We start from the raw sequence: 13795 nt of genomic DNA on the forward strand, positions 1-13795 counted from the left end.
CAGAGGCCATCAGCTCTTTTTGATGATTCTTTTGGTGCATTTTCAGCTGATCAGGTTTGTGTATAAATGCCACCTGGATAAAGTAGATGCTTGGGTAATAGATAGTATTTATTATTGCCTACACAGGATTTCTTAGGAGAAGTGAAACTCCCAACCCAGTCCTGTCTGCTTCTGTTCCTTGCTATCCTTGCAGTTCCATTAGCTGTCCTTCTAGTAACTGTGGTTGTTGTGAAAATGTAGGAGATAAGAGCTTAGATAGAAAATGTGAGGTGTTCTGTAGAAAGACTCTACACTTCTGAGGTACCAGTATGTATCTCATCATATGCAAGGAGTGAACAGTTGGGTGTGCCAGCATCATCTCTCAAGCTGTGGAGCTTCATTTCTTACAAAGTATTCAAGTGGTGCAAGTTGGAGTGGTGTTACAGCAGTTGACTGTGTCTGGGATTTGGTTTCTCTCCATTTTTCTCTTGACTGAAGAGCTTTAAAGGGCTCCAAGTACTTTTTTGTGCAGTGAGCAGCAATGGCAGCATGGAACATCTTCAGCTGCAGCTTTGGGTCACCCCTGGATTTTTAGGGGTGAAAAAGCTGTATTTTTTCTCCTCCTTTCTGTCCTTATAATTAAATCTTCCATTGGGCAATTGACAATCAGAGACCTTCATTCAAAGACAATTTCATCGTGACCGTCCAGTAATTTCTGAGCTTCTGCAAATGTCGTGCTGTCAAAAGCTCTCATAAGTAAACTTTTTTTGCATCTATGATAAGTTGATGGAAATAGTGTTAATAAGGAATCTGAGCCAAATTTATTTATTTATTTTTCCTAAATTTATTTTGTTTGAGGGTAACAAAGGGACAAGTGCCTTATTAACAGTTTTGTTTCTCTTTTATTGTCTTTCTGCTTTACTTATGTTTAACCATTTTTGCCTTTTCTTTTGTGCTTGTGCTTACTGCCATCTCACTGGCTAGATTTTCACACCAAGGCCTTGTGACTTGTTTGCTGATTCCAATGGGGTTTTTTCACCAAAGAAGGTTGGTTTAGTAACTGTAGTGGATTTAAATTTAGAAGAAGTTTAGATGAAGAGCTTCTTAGCTGTTGGTACCAGAGAATATTGGTAGTTTTAGATTTTGTTTTGATGTTAACAGACTTTGTCAAATAAGCACCTGACCTGTGCCCAAGAAAAGTCAGTTGATTGCATATCAGTTTCAAAATTTCACTGAAGTAACATTTTCTGCTCTTGAACTTCCCTTATCAAAGTTTACAGAGACTTTATAAGGACTTCTTTTTCTCCAGCTGAAGCCTTTTTTCCTTCCATGGACTGATATTTTGGATAACTAAGCAATCTGAGCTGTATTTCACTGGTACTTTGTGATGCTTTGCAGTACTTTATGTTTGAAAAAATCCATTCTGGAATAATCTCGATACACGTGGCAAAACTGCTGGATTAAAGCACACCCTCCACAGCTGCAGAAAGGAGCCTGAAAGTAGAGCCTCAGTTCTTAATTAACTTTTTCTTTTTGTTCTTTCAGACTCCTCATCTTGTAAACCTTAATGAAGATCCACTCATGTCTGAATGTCTGCTGTACTACATCAAAGATGGCATTACAAGGTGAGAGCTGCTGCTGACACACTCTGGAGTTGCCTTCTCTGCTCACTTAAATCCCCAAGCTGCAGACACTGAGTTTAAATAATACTTGTGCCTTGGGCTGTTCAAGTTGCAGGTACAAATGAAACAAGAGATTGCTGTAGGTGGAAAAAAGTGCAGAAATGCAATTTCTTCTAAGTTGACTTGGTGTTTAAAGTAAAAACACCAACTAACAAAAAGCAACATGTGCAGTCACTCGGCTTTAAGAGTGAACTGTTATTACACCTGGGCAGTAGAAGAAAGCATGACATCCCCTCTTAAGTTTTTAGCAAAACTTCCTGGAAGTGCATAAGAGATTTTGATAGGTGCAGGATTGAAAACCATAGCAACTGGAATATGGCTGAATGTTAGCTTTATTGTTTAAATAAATTGTTATTCATGCCAGTACACATTTAATGGATTCTGCATTCACATATATGAGATAAAATTAATTTGCCAGACTTCAAATTAAAAATTGATTTTATTCCAAAACTTATTTTCAAAACAGCTGTAAGGAGAGAGATGATTTTTATTTTTTTTTGGAGAACCACGTTGTGTTTGGTTTCTTAGTTTGTACATTCCTGGGGAACGAATGGAAGAGAGTACATTGACAGGGGCTGGCATATGGTACTACTCGAAGGTGCTTGAAGCCCACTGAAAGGAGTATCAAAGTGTAGAGAATTCAGCAGAGAATGACGACTAGAATAGCTTGGGGCTTAAGAAGTCATTACAAGTTTTGAGCCTAGCTCATTGGCATCAGAAATGTGTAAATTATCAAGTAGAGCAAGTTCATAAACATTAGGATTGGAAATTAAGTTGTCTGTACCTCGAATTGCTGAAACACTTTGGTTTGAAATGGACATACATCTTCATGCTCCAGGGGTACAGCCAAGCTCTCTGTCTAGATGCTGGATGAAACTGCTTGTGGCATCAAATTATTCAGCAAGAGCCTCCTGAGCCGTTTGTGCTCCTTTGTTCAAGTGCAGGAGGTGATTAGTGGGCGGGATGATCCCTGTCTGCTGGCTGAAACGCACCACTGGAAGTTCTTGTTGGGTTCCCCCCCCTTGCATCCTTTTCTAAAAGGGAGAAGGGTCTCACAAGAGGGAAGGAACTGCGTCAAACCCAGAGGTATTTAACAGTTCAGTTCTCCAAGTGACATGTTTGAAGCGCTGGCCCAAACCTTTAAAGTTGAAGGGTAGTCTTAATAGTTGAGACTTTTTCCTGGCTGTTTGTGGGTGTGTTGTCCCGTGCAGAGCTGTAGAAGGTGTCTGCTTTGTGTGTTGGCTGCAGGGTTGGCCAGGCTGACGCGGAGCGGCGCCAGGACATTGTGCTGAGCGGGGCTCACATCAAGGAGGAGCACTGTGTCTTCCGCAGCGAGAGGAACAACAACGGTGAAGGTAAAGGGCTGCTTCTCCTGAGTCTGTCACTTGCTGTCACTTCCATAGCTGGCCAGGGAATCCCATGATTTGGAAGTTTTCTGACCTCAAGAAAAGGATCAGTTTTGACTTGTTTTCTTGAGTCTTAGGGAAAGAAAATAAAACTTGTTTAGGTGATAATAGCTTCAAATTGTTGGCTGCAGCCAGTGTAACATTTAAATTCTGACCCTGGTTAACTACAAACATGAACAAAAGTAGTTTCCAGCTGCAGTAGGTAGAGAAGTCAGTACCATTGATTTCCTTTTGGGTCTTTATTTTTAAGTAGCATGACATCCAGGGGTGATTGACTGCTTTGGTGTTAGTATGAACATAGGCAGCAAATAAGAGGCCTCTGGGGCTTGCACACTTCTGTTCCTCTACAGGACTCTCTAAAGTCTCACTCATCAATGTTTTCTTTGTAGTTATTGTTACTTTGGAGCCTTGTGAACGATCAGAAACCTACGTGAATGGCAAGAGGGTTGTGCAGCCTGTGCAATTGCGCTCAGGTAAGAAATGTTACCAGAGATTTTTTTGTAGACTCTCTGTTTGTGACATTGACATCATATATGGGGAATGCTAGGTGCTGTTCAGGGGCAGTGTCGCCTTTAGCTTTTAAATAGAATTTGGTACCATTCTTCTGTCAGCTGCAGCTTTCTGTTCCTATTTCTAGGAAATCGTATCATCATGGGTAAAAATCATGTCTTCAGATTCAACCACCCAGAGCAAGCACGAGCAGAAAGAGAGAAAACGCCATCAGCTGAGACTCCCTCAGAGCCAGTTGACTGGACATTTGCTCAGAGGGAACTTTTGGAGAAGCAGGGCATTGACATGAAGCAAGAGATGGAGAAAAGGTAATAAAATAACTCAAAATTTTGACCTGAAAGAAGGAAGAGTCAGCAGTAGGTTACTGGGTTCACAGCATCTCTGCTACCTCTTGTGGAAGTTCAGAAAGCTTCCTCCTTATTGTATTGTAGTGTTTTAGTGCTCCAGCTCCTTTAAAAATCACAGGTAAGCACTGGCCACTCACGCTGCAGACCTTTTGGTAAGGGCTGAAAGGCAGCTTGCAGGGTTTCACTTCAGTGCTACTGAATAGCCAGAGAACAGTTCCTTTTAAGGACACTGACTTTTCCTCGTGTAACTGTAATTCAGGAGACTGTGCATGTAGAGTAACACCACCAGGAAACTAATGACCTCTGACTACTTCTGTTCTTCTGTTCATCTTCAGATTACAAGAAATGGAGATCTTATATAAGAAAGAGAAGGAGGAAGCTGATCTCTTGTTGGAGCAGCAAAGACTGGTATGTGTCCTTACTCCTGATTAACTATGCCTTTGACAAACAGTAATTCCTGTCCTTGCTTATCTGAAAGTTTAGGAAACCTGCTTGGGTTGTCTGCACAATGCAGTTTCCCCTTTGCTTTCAAATTCTTTGTGTCTACAGTGAATTATTAGCAGCGTGAGTGAGCTCCTTCAGGTTAATTCAGATATTGTGATTGACAGTAAAGAGGCTTTAATCAATTCTTGTTGGGATAGATTGGATTTCTTGCAAGTTAACCTGAAAGAAGGGCATTTTTGTGCTCTGTGTTTTTTGAAGTTCCTTTTCAGTAGTCTAAACAGTTACTTCTTGGGATGTTTGCCTTTATTTTTGTCTTGGATCACCAGAACATACTAATTTTGTGCTGCCAAAGAGATTTCTAGAACATTGATACACTAGGTTTAGTTTTTGAATGATGTCTGAAAATGTTGCTGCATTGTGCATGTTTTAACCCTTCTCCCTCCCCTGCATGGAGTTCCTTGTGAGGGTCTTGGTGGTACTCAAGCCAGTGGTGGGGATCTCTGTAGGAAGCAGTGTGTTAACTCATTCAGAGCACTGGGAATTCTACCACTCCACCTATTTGTCAAAGAGGAAGTCTGATAAATTAAGTCTGATATAGGAAGACTTCAGTCTTCTCACAGCAAATACCTCTGAAGTGCATTACAAATAGAAATCCATGCAGTCTTCAAGCACCCTGTGAATTTGAAAAACAAGACCAAACCCAGGAACGAAGTCTAGATTTCCCTAAGAAACTCAAGTCTCCTGATTCTGCTTTAGCTGGTTGTCTTTAGCCAGAACACAAATGTAGTTGTGCCAGAATTCTGATAAGAATTTCAAACTCCCGATTCATGTCTGTGGTACGAGATGGAGACTGTGGGTTACATGCTTGCTGGGCTTTGCCCTGTAAAGCTCTTGCCCTTCTCCCCAAGCCAGAATGGAGCAAAGTACTGTGGCTTCCATAGGAAGAAGCTACATAGTTTTTTTAAAAATTCCTATTACACTCTCAGAGACTTCTGCATCTCTAATTATTTCATCACAAGGGGCTGATTTCTTGGATGGGGAGGAGTGGCTGTAGACTTTGACCAAGGCAACTGTTAGTTCAGAAAAAAAGCCTAAATGTGACTAATGTCATGTTTTATCTCTGGAATTTTATAGTTAAAATTTGGATAGCAAAAAAACCAAAAAGTACAGTAAAAATGTGAAAATAAAAATAGTGTGAGTATTGAGTAACTTTTGGCAATGTGTCAAATGAGATGCAAGTAATGGAATTCCCTCCTCTAAATTTTAGCTGACTGGCCCAAGCTAAGCTATTGTATGAATTAAAGATGTGAAATTGGCTGTCTGAGAAGCTGCTTCCAATAAGGCTGCATTTATAAACTGTTGTGAAGGGAATTTATTTCCCCAAAAACTTCAGATTAAGGGAAAATTCTTTAGAGAGTGGAGTGGTTAATATAATAAAGATGCTGGTTTCGTCAGGTTTGTTTTGTTCTTACTGGTTTCAGTTAGTGGACACAGGTGGAATGCTACCCCACATGCCTCAGCAGTTCCTGAAGGACACCTGTCCTAGTTGTAAGGGATCATATCAAATGAGATCCTTGGTCAGGGAGCAGTATCCTGCTTATCACAGTGCTCCAAAAGAGTATTTCAGGTGACAGCAGAGCTTGCTGCTCATGATCAGCTCATGATTTCTGTGTTGCTGTGTGCAGAACCTGGGATGGACAGGATTAGTGCATCCATGCAGCCACAGCTGAATAATGAGTGGGAAATCTGGGAGTGCATTTCAGCTTGTGTACCTTGAAAGTGTTTACATGGCTGCCATAGCCAGCTGCAGGATCAGGTTCTCTGACTTACTGCTGTGTAAGACTGGTATTGAGATATAAATATTCTTGGTCTAAACTGGAGTATAATCTCAGATGTAAGAAGCTAGCTAATCCTGTTTACCAGATTGGTTTGATTTTATGCTGAGATTCCAACCAGTCTAGATGTTTATTTGTTAGATGTGCTGTACAAAAAGATAAACAATAGCTCTTGTCCCCCACAATTGCCAACTAAAATACCTTTGCCTTGCTAGTATTACTAGGGAATAGACGTAGTTGTTCTCCATTTTACAAATTGATTGTGAAAATGTGTGTAATAGAGCTAAAATGGCCATAATGCCTCTGCAGTGGCCAGTTGATATTGGAATTTTGATTATAGCTGCACTAATTGGTCTGGGTAACTTCTGAGTGCACACAGGGCCATGACTCAGTGTCTCTTCATCATCTTTTGATACGAAGACATACTTTACCCATAAATAGTTCTATGGTAGTTTTGTAACTATCAGAGTCCTGTGGAACTTGTGACTTAATGTTGGAGTAGTTCATGTTTTGCCTTCCTGGTCGTATCCCAGCTACACTGGGGCTTCCTCCAGGGAACCTTTAGTTTCCACTGCAGTGTGCAGTTTGCTAGATGCTGTTACCTTAGGCCACAACTTTTGTCAGCTGTAAACTCACAAAGAGTTTCTAAACCAATGTTTTGATTACATTTTGACCTAAACTAGAAGTTGGTTCTCTGGTACTGTTCTTAAAACTGCATTAAGTCACAAGAAGCTCGATAATGTGAATCTGGTGCTGGCTCAATGACCTGGGTTTCCTTTGGTTTTAGAGGAAGTGGCTGTTACTGTTCCTGGTTTCTCATGTGTTACAAATCTCCATGGGGAAAACAGGGATGTTAGTTAGAGCTGCATTAGACACTGACAGCTGTGTTGAAGGTGTTTGGATCACAGTAATACACAGGACTTCTTCCTTGTTAAAGAGATGTCTAAATCGGCCTTTAAAGAAAAGTGGTCTATTTTAATTCCTGGTTGCAGTAAGCAATAATGGTGGCAGTTTATCTGAACAGGCATTCCTATCATATGGAAACCCGAGGCACTGCTCATTAAAAATCATTTAGCAAAAGGTGGAAAACTTGTAATGAAGAAGCAAAGCGCATAATGCTTAGCAAGTGCGTGGAAGCTCCAGGCTCTAGGTTTTGAAAAGAAGACAAATCAAGGATACCAAATAGAAAATTTGTATTAAAACAATTAAAACCAGAAAGTCATTACTCTGCATTCTGCTGAAACTCATTCTTCGGACAGACAAGATGATAATGGTTTTTTTTTCTTTAAACTAAGCAACAAGGTGCCAAATGGAAAAAAAAAGTCAAAACAAACAAACCACAACCCACCTTTGAAACTCTGATTCTGGATATCCTTCTAGCTTGTAGCAAGTCTTGGAGTATGAACCACTGTCTTCGTCTGTCATAGTGGCACTTACAGTCCTTTTAACATTGAACCTTTCAGCTGCTTCTGTTTCATTTTTTCTTATCGTCTAACACTTCTCTGGCTGCTGTTGTAGTGAAATGGATTCTAAACTTGAGCATCCCCTGCAACCACGTGCAACGTTACTAACCAGTGTTAACCCGACTTACTCTGGCTGCTCATGACATCTTCTATGGCTGTAGTGCTCACCTTCCTGGGGAGGATTTGCTGAAAGAAGCAACAGCAGTCACCAAGGCAAATGTGTATGGTGGGGATTTGCATGTCTTTGTAGCATGTGTGAAGTGCAGTTTACACTTGGTTTTAAGATTTAAAACCAGGAACTTGGTTTTAGTCGGTCTATTTAATGACTTTGGAAGGGTTTGGGAGGGAAGAGTTCAGATTATCAGCTATTATGAGATGACAAGACTTAAATATAATGTTAATCTTTATTTAGTGAAGAGCTCCAATTTTGACAGTCCATGACTCTTGAAGATGCATTTTAATGCCCTAACACTCAGTCTTCAGGGACCTCCTTATCACTTGTTCTATTTTGATTTTTGATTTAGTTTTCTTTGCCTGCTACTTCTTGTTTAGCTTTTCCATTTTCTTACAGTTTTAATTTTGGTTATTTTGGGGCCACTTCTTGATTTTTGTTTTTCCAAAGGATGCAGACTCTGATAGTGGGGATGATTCGGACAAGAGATCGTGTGAGGAGAGTTGGAGACTGATCACTTCCCTGAGAGAGAAGCTGCCCCCCAGCAAGCTCCAAACCATTGTAAAAAAGTGTGGCCTCCCCAGCAGTGGGAAGAAACGAGAACCTATTAAAATGTACCAGATACCCCAACGGCGACGCCTTAGCAAAGACTCCAAATGGGTCACCATCTCAGACCTAAAGATTCAGGCTGTGAAGGAGATATGCTATGAGGTAGCACTCAATGACTTCAGGCACAGTAGGCAGGAGATTGAGGCTCTGGCCATTGTTAAAATGAAAGAGCTTTGTGCCATGTACGGGAAAAAAGACCCAAATGAGCGCGAATCATGGCGAGCTGTCGCTCGGGATGTCTGGGATACAGTAGGAGTTGGAGATGAAAAGATTGAAGATGTAATGGCCAATGGTAAAGGAATAACTGATGTGGATGACCTAAAGGTGCACATAGACAAATTGGAAGATATTCTGCAAGAAGTGAAGAAGCAGAACAACATGAAGGATGAAGAGATTAAAGTTCTCAGAAATAAAATGCTAAAAATGGAGAAGGTTTTACCCCTGATAGGGTCTCCAGACAAAGCTCAGTCAACTGTAGCTAATGCTAAGTCTCCGAACTCTGCCAGTGCAGTGGATGTGGATAAGAAGCCCACAGATGAGGCAAAGAGAAGCGAGAATGATGATCTTGCTAAGGAGGAGCGTGTGTCTCAGCTAATGGCTGGTGATCCAGCTTTCAGACGTGGGCGTTTACGTTGGATGAGGCAAGAACAGATTCGCTTTAAAAATCTGCAGCAGCAGGAAATAGCAAAACAGCTTCGTCGACAGAATATGCCTCACCGGTTTATTCCACCTGAAAATCGCAAACCCCGGTTTCCTTTCAAAAGCAATCCCAAACACAGGAACTCGTGGAGTCCAGGCACCCACATCATTATCACCGAGGATGAAGTTATTGAGGTTAGAATTCCGAAAGAAGACGATAAGAACAAAGATGAAGGCAAAGAGAAAGAAAGCAAAGCTGCTTCTAAAGACCCGCAGCAGCTGTGGAATCTTTACGGCCCGCAGAGGAGCCAGGATAATATCCAGGTTAACCGGCAGCAGCTGGGCCCGCCGCAGGCCGGCAGCCAGCAGCAGCCGCAGCCGCGCTGGAGGAGCAACTCCCTCAACGGCGGCTCGCAGAAGGGGCTGCGGCGCCAGGCCTCGGGCTCCTCCGAGGCGCTGCACGGCGCCGAGCCGCAGCCGCAGGGCTTCCAGCAGAAACGCCACCTGCACCAGCACCGCCAGCCCTACGGCGGCCACGGGGCCGAGGGCAGCGCCCCGAAACAGACGGACCGGCCCGGCCAGCACGGCCCGTTCGTGACGCCCCCGCGCATGAGGCGCCAGTTCTCGGCCCCCAACCTGAAAGCGGGCAGAGAGACCGCGGTATGAGCGGGGCCCGGCCCGGCCCGGCCCGGCCCGGCCCGGCCCGGCTCGGCCCGCCTCGGCCCGGCCCGCCTCGGCTCGGCCCGGCCCGACTCGGCTCGGCCCGGCCCGCCTCGGCCCGGCTCGGCCCGGCTCGGCTCGGCCCGGCCCGGCTCGGCCCGCCTCGGCTCGGCCCGGCCCGGCTCGGCCCGCCTCGGCTCGGCCCGCCTCGCCTCGGCCCGGCCCGGCTCGGCCCGGCTCGGCTCGGGCCAGGCACAGCCCCAGAGGCCCAGCACAAGCGCCGGGCGCCGGCCCCGCGGCCCGGGCTCTTAGCGTGTGACTTTCCTTGCGGTTTTAACAGCATCCCTTGGAAGAATAGTCTGAAAAATTTTAAGAACTTTTTTCATAGACTAGAAGACTTGGAGGGAGGGAGGTGGAGGGGAGAACTTCCCACTAGCTCATTTACCAAGTTTTTCTTGTGTGTGTGTCTTGAAGTATTTTTCTAATGCTGAAAATATTGTCTGGAACTTACCAAGTGCTACCTTCCTCCTGTGTTTTATGTAGACAATCAAAAGAGGAGTTTAGTTTCTAGCATTGAATGTTTCTTGTGACCTTTTTCTTAGCAATAAGGAAACTGACCATCTGTTTATAAATGGATCTGGCTCTTCAGAACAATATTTTCCACTCTTAACTCAACTTTTAATAGTAATAATAATCTATAAACCAAAAGTTGTTGGCTGACAAGATACGTGTTGCTTTTTTATAAGGAAATTAAGAAGAGATATTAGGTCACACTCCCTGAGTAGATGTCTCTTCTCCTTCTGCTTAAGTTCATAAATATTGGTATGAAATTGCTGTGACAGTTAAACCAGCCTGGATGGAATTTTATGTCAGAATATATATATAATGCTGAAGCAATTATTTGGAAATAGGCTTTTTCTAATCCCCATTGTATCTCTAAATATAATAGGTTTTAATTATTATACTCAGACTGTGGAAAGGAACTAGGATTTTTCAACACTCTGGTGCACTCAAAAAGCTAATTCTTTTATTTTATGTTTTCAGCTTTCTCAGGCATGTGTCTGGGAGATGTTCTTGAAATAGTTATTCTTAGGATGATTTATAAGTCACTACTTTTGGCTGAATTCTCCTGTGAGATGGGAGAATTGAACTGTTTCATCTTAATGTGATACCTCATGTTAGTGCCTCTGGTCTTGGATTGAACTAGAATTCAAGACTCATTTAATAAAGGAGAAGGTTGCTTTGAGGAGAAAATAAGATTACTTTTCCTTCTCCCCTCGCTCAAAATGCGAGTTAAAATCTTTCATGTCTGTTTTGCTCTGAAGGGGTTTGCACTTGCAGGTGATTTACCATAACACAAAGGCTTGCTATTCCTGCTTCAGATTGTCCCAAGCAAATTACTGAAAACTAGGGATTGAGGAACAGGCTTTGAGCTTTTGTCTCAATTGGAGGGTCCCAACCTGAGTAAAACTGGGTTATTTTCTGAGTTTCCAAAAGTGCAAGACAAAGTTGCACTTATTTTGGAAAATCCGTGGCCTTAACTGTAAGCCAATAGAAATATTTGAAGACTTACTTTGCTTTTAAATTTAACTTGAATCAAATTTTAAAAACAAAATTGGACGCTCTACCACATTTGGTAAGGTAGGTCCACTTTGCAGTGTATTTGTGCTGTTTTGCACAAGTATCCTGAATTTACTTGAGGTTGCTTATTTTTTTATAAAATATAAGCCCTACTGGTAATTGTTACTTGTGTGTGGCTCAGCATAGCTGTAGGTGAGTGGCAAGTGTCTTAAGCTTATTTTCCATATTTTTTTGTCTTCTCCCACTTCTCCCCTGCCTCAGCTGGGCATGTTGTAGGTGCTGCTGCAACACACGTGCTATTTACCTAGCAAGTAATCGAGTGTCAGCTCTTAATTCTCAGCACATGTATCGCTGATGGGATGGTGGCCTCTGCTGAAGGAGATACAAAGTCAGTCCTCCAACTCCTAAAAGAACAAACTGGGAGTTTTGCTTTATGGCAGGTTTAATTCTGTGTCCAGATCTGGCTTTGTAACTTGCATTTGTCTGATGCTTGGGCCTACTTGAACAAAGGAAATAAAGCATTGCTTCCAAAAATGTCTTGATTCTTAAAGAAAAGAAGGCTTGAAGATGAGCAATACTTTCTTTGAGCTTGAGTCCAAATTGCAAAATGAGTTTTGGGCTGCAAGTAACGTGTTGCTGTTGTTTTTGTTTTAGAACCCTGTTTTAGTGCATTGCACTTTGGTTTTGTGCAGATCAAGCATAATGAGTTCTTATATATCCTCAGAAAGGCTTGGGCTCTGTTGAACATGCGTGCTTGGGAAAAGCCTCTCAATTCCCTGGGAGCAGGTGAGGCAGAGAGAGCTGGCCTGTGGGGTGGGTGTGGGAGGAGACCAAAGCCATCCCATCTCCTGTCCCCTGTCCTGGAGGATTGTGCTGCCTCGGTGAAATCACCTCGTGATTGAGCGCGGAGTCCACGCAGCTACGTGTACTGACACCAGGCTAAAACTCCTGCTGCTTGAGGCCTTAATGCTGAACACTAAAATGATTGTGCCAACTTCTTCCGGCTTAAAACTCAGAAAAGAACTCTCTGTAAATGCCTGGGTGGTGCTGGTGAGCAGTAGGTTGCCATCAGTCTGTCTTACCCCACTGTTTTAGTGCAGCACTAGAAGAACAACCCTGCCTGTTCTGCTGTACGGTTTGACAAAGCAGAAAAAGGACAGTCAGTGTCAGAATGGAGTCCAGTCTGCTTCAAGGAAGCAGCTTTTTTCCTGGTTTTTAGGAGGATATTTAAGAATTTGATATGAATTGCAGTGCAGTGCTTCATGTGATAAGGGAAGCAGTGTGAGAACTGTGGATCTCCTTGCACTTTTCAGAAATGCACACAACTCTCACTCCAAATCCTGTGTTAGTGGAGTTAATGAACAGTGAGACAGCTGCTTCCATTGATGTCTGTGTGAAAAGGCTTTCAGGGTAATGGAAATGTGGCATCCATGGTGGAAGTGCTCTTTTACTAAGTTCAGTTGCCTTTGCCAAGGGCCTTGACAGCTGGCTTGGATCCACCTGTGGCTTTGGGATGGCTTCTCTAGGACTCACTGGCACACTGGACTCACACCCCACTGGGGGTGGGATTAAATGCACATCACTTATGCTCCTCACTCAGATTGACTCCAACATCCTTCCTCAAGCAATCTGAATTTAAGGATCTGTCAAATTAGGGGATGCTATTTTTATCAGTACATTCAGCATAGTTTCAGTATCTTCCTCACTATGTCCTTTACATGTTGAAATTTGCTTTTGTTGAAATTTTTCTTGGATACTTCCCATTAAGTCTCTTCAGGAGCTGCCACATGAGAAATCTATGCTGTGTAACTATTTGTACTGTAAAGAAAGCAGTGAGCTGCCTTAAAATGGGATTTTCAGATCTGTCAGTTCTTTTGGATTGTCTTAAGAGCAAGTATCTGCCTTGTGAAAAGCAGAACTGGTTTGTATTGTAACAAGTGCTCTTTCAATAAACTATGAAATACTCTTGTAAGTGTCAGACTTGTATCAGTGAAATGGAGATGAAACTTGACTGCAGGCTTGTCCTGCTTTTATTTTTTATCTTGGGGTTGGGCTTGTTCCAGCAGAGTTATAAAGGTTTCTTTAATTGTTCCACCATCTGATTCTTGTAAGTTCATCCACCCTGGTGTTTCTACTGTTATGTGGAAAGCAGCAAAGCAGGCTTGTGTCCATCTCAGACAGCTTATTTAAATTCAGTATCAAAGAAAAGAAGAGCTTTTTGTAGCACAAGGAACTATAAACCATTCCCGTCTTCAGTGCTGTCCCATTGTACCATCCTGTGTGCTGTTTATCTGAACTCTGGAAGAAAACACAAAGCTGGCTGTTTTCCCTTTATTTGCTCATTGAAGGCAAAAGAAATGGACTTTTCTGTGCACCTCGAATCCAGGGGGGAATCACACATGGCAGTACCTTGGCAGACATCACAGCTCAGTTGTTGTGGTGTGCAGTGTTCTGCTTTAACTGCTCCA

General features: G+C 42.8%; 1 protein-coding gene across 5 annotated transcripts in view; it reads left to right on the top strand.

Annotated features, from left to right (window-relative positions):
• KIF1B (kinesin family member 1B) overlaps positions 1 to 13795 on the top strand; it is a 78914-nt gene that overhangs the window by 30986 nt on the left and 34133 nt on the right. For 4 of the 5 annotated variants that reach the window (XM_050982638.1, XM_050982639.1, XM_030230634.2 and 1 more), the window contains 5 exons: positions 1525 to 1604; positions 2910 to 3016; positions 3457 to 3540; positions 3705 to 3885; positions 4260 to 4332. In XM_050982638.1, coding sequence (XP_050838595.1) covers positions 1525 to 1604; positions 2910 to 3016; positions 3457 to 3540; positions 3705 to 3885; positions 4260 to 4332 — 525 coding nt within the window. Of the gene's footprint in view, positions 1 to 1524; positions 1605 to 2909; positions 3017 to 3456; positions 3541 to 3704; positions 3886 to 4259; positions 4333 to 8288; positions 9758 to 13795 lie in introns of those variants that run through there. The other variant, XM_030230637.2, reaches the window with a different exon arrangement.

This window comes from Serinus canaria, chromosome 21 (genome assembly GCF_022539315.1).
Source record: "Serinus canaria isolate serCan28SL12 chromosome 21, serCan2020, whole genome shotgun sequence".
In the NCBI taxonomy this organism is placed as follows: Eukaryota; Metazoa; Chordata; class Aves; order Passeriformes; family Fringillidae; genus Serinus; species Serinus canaria.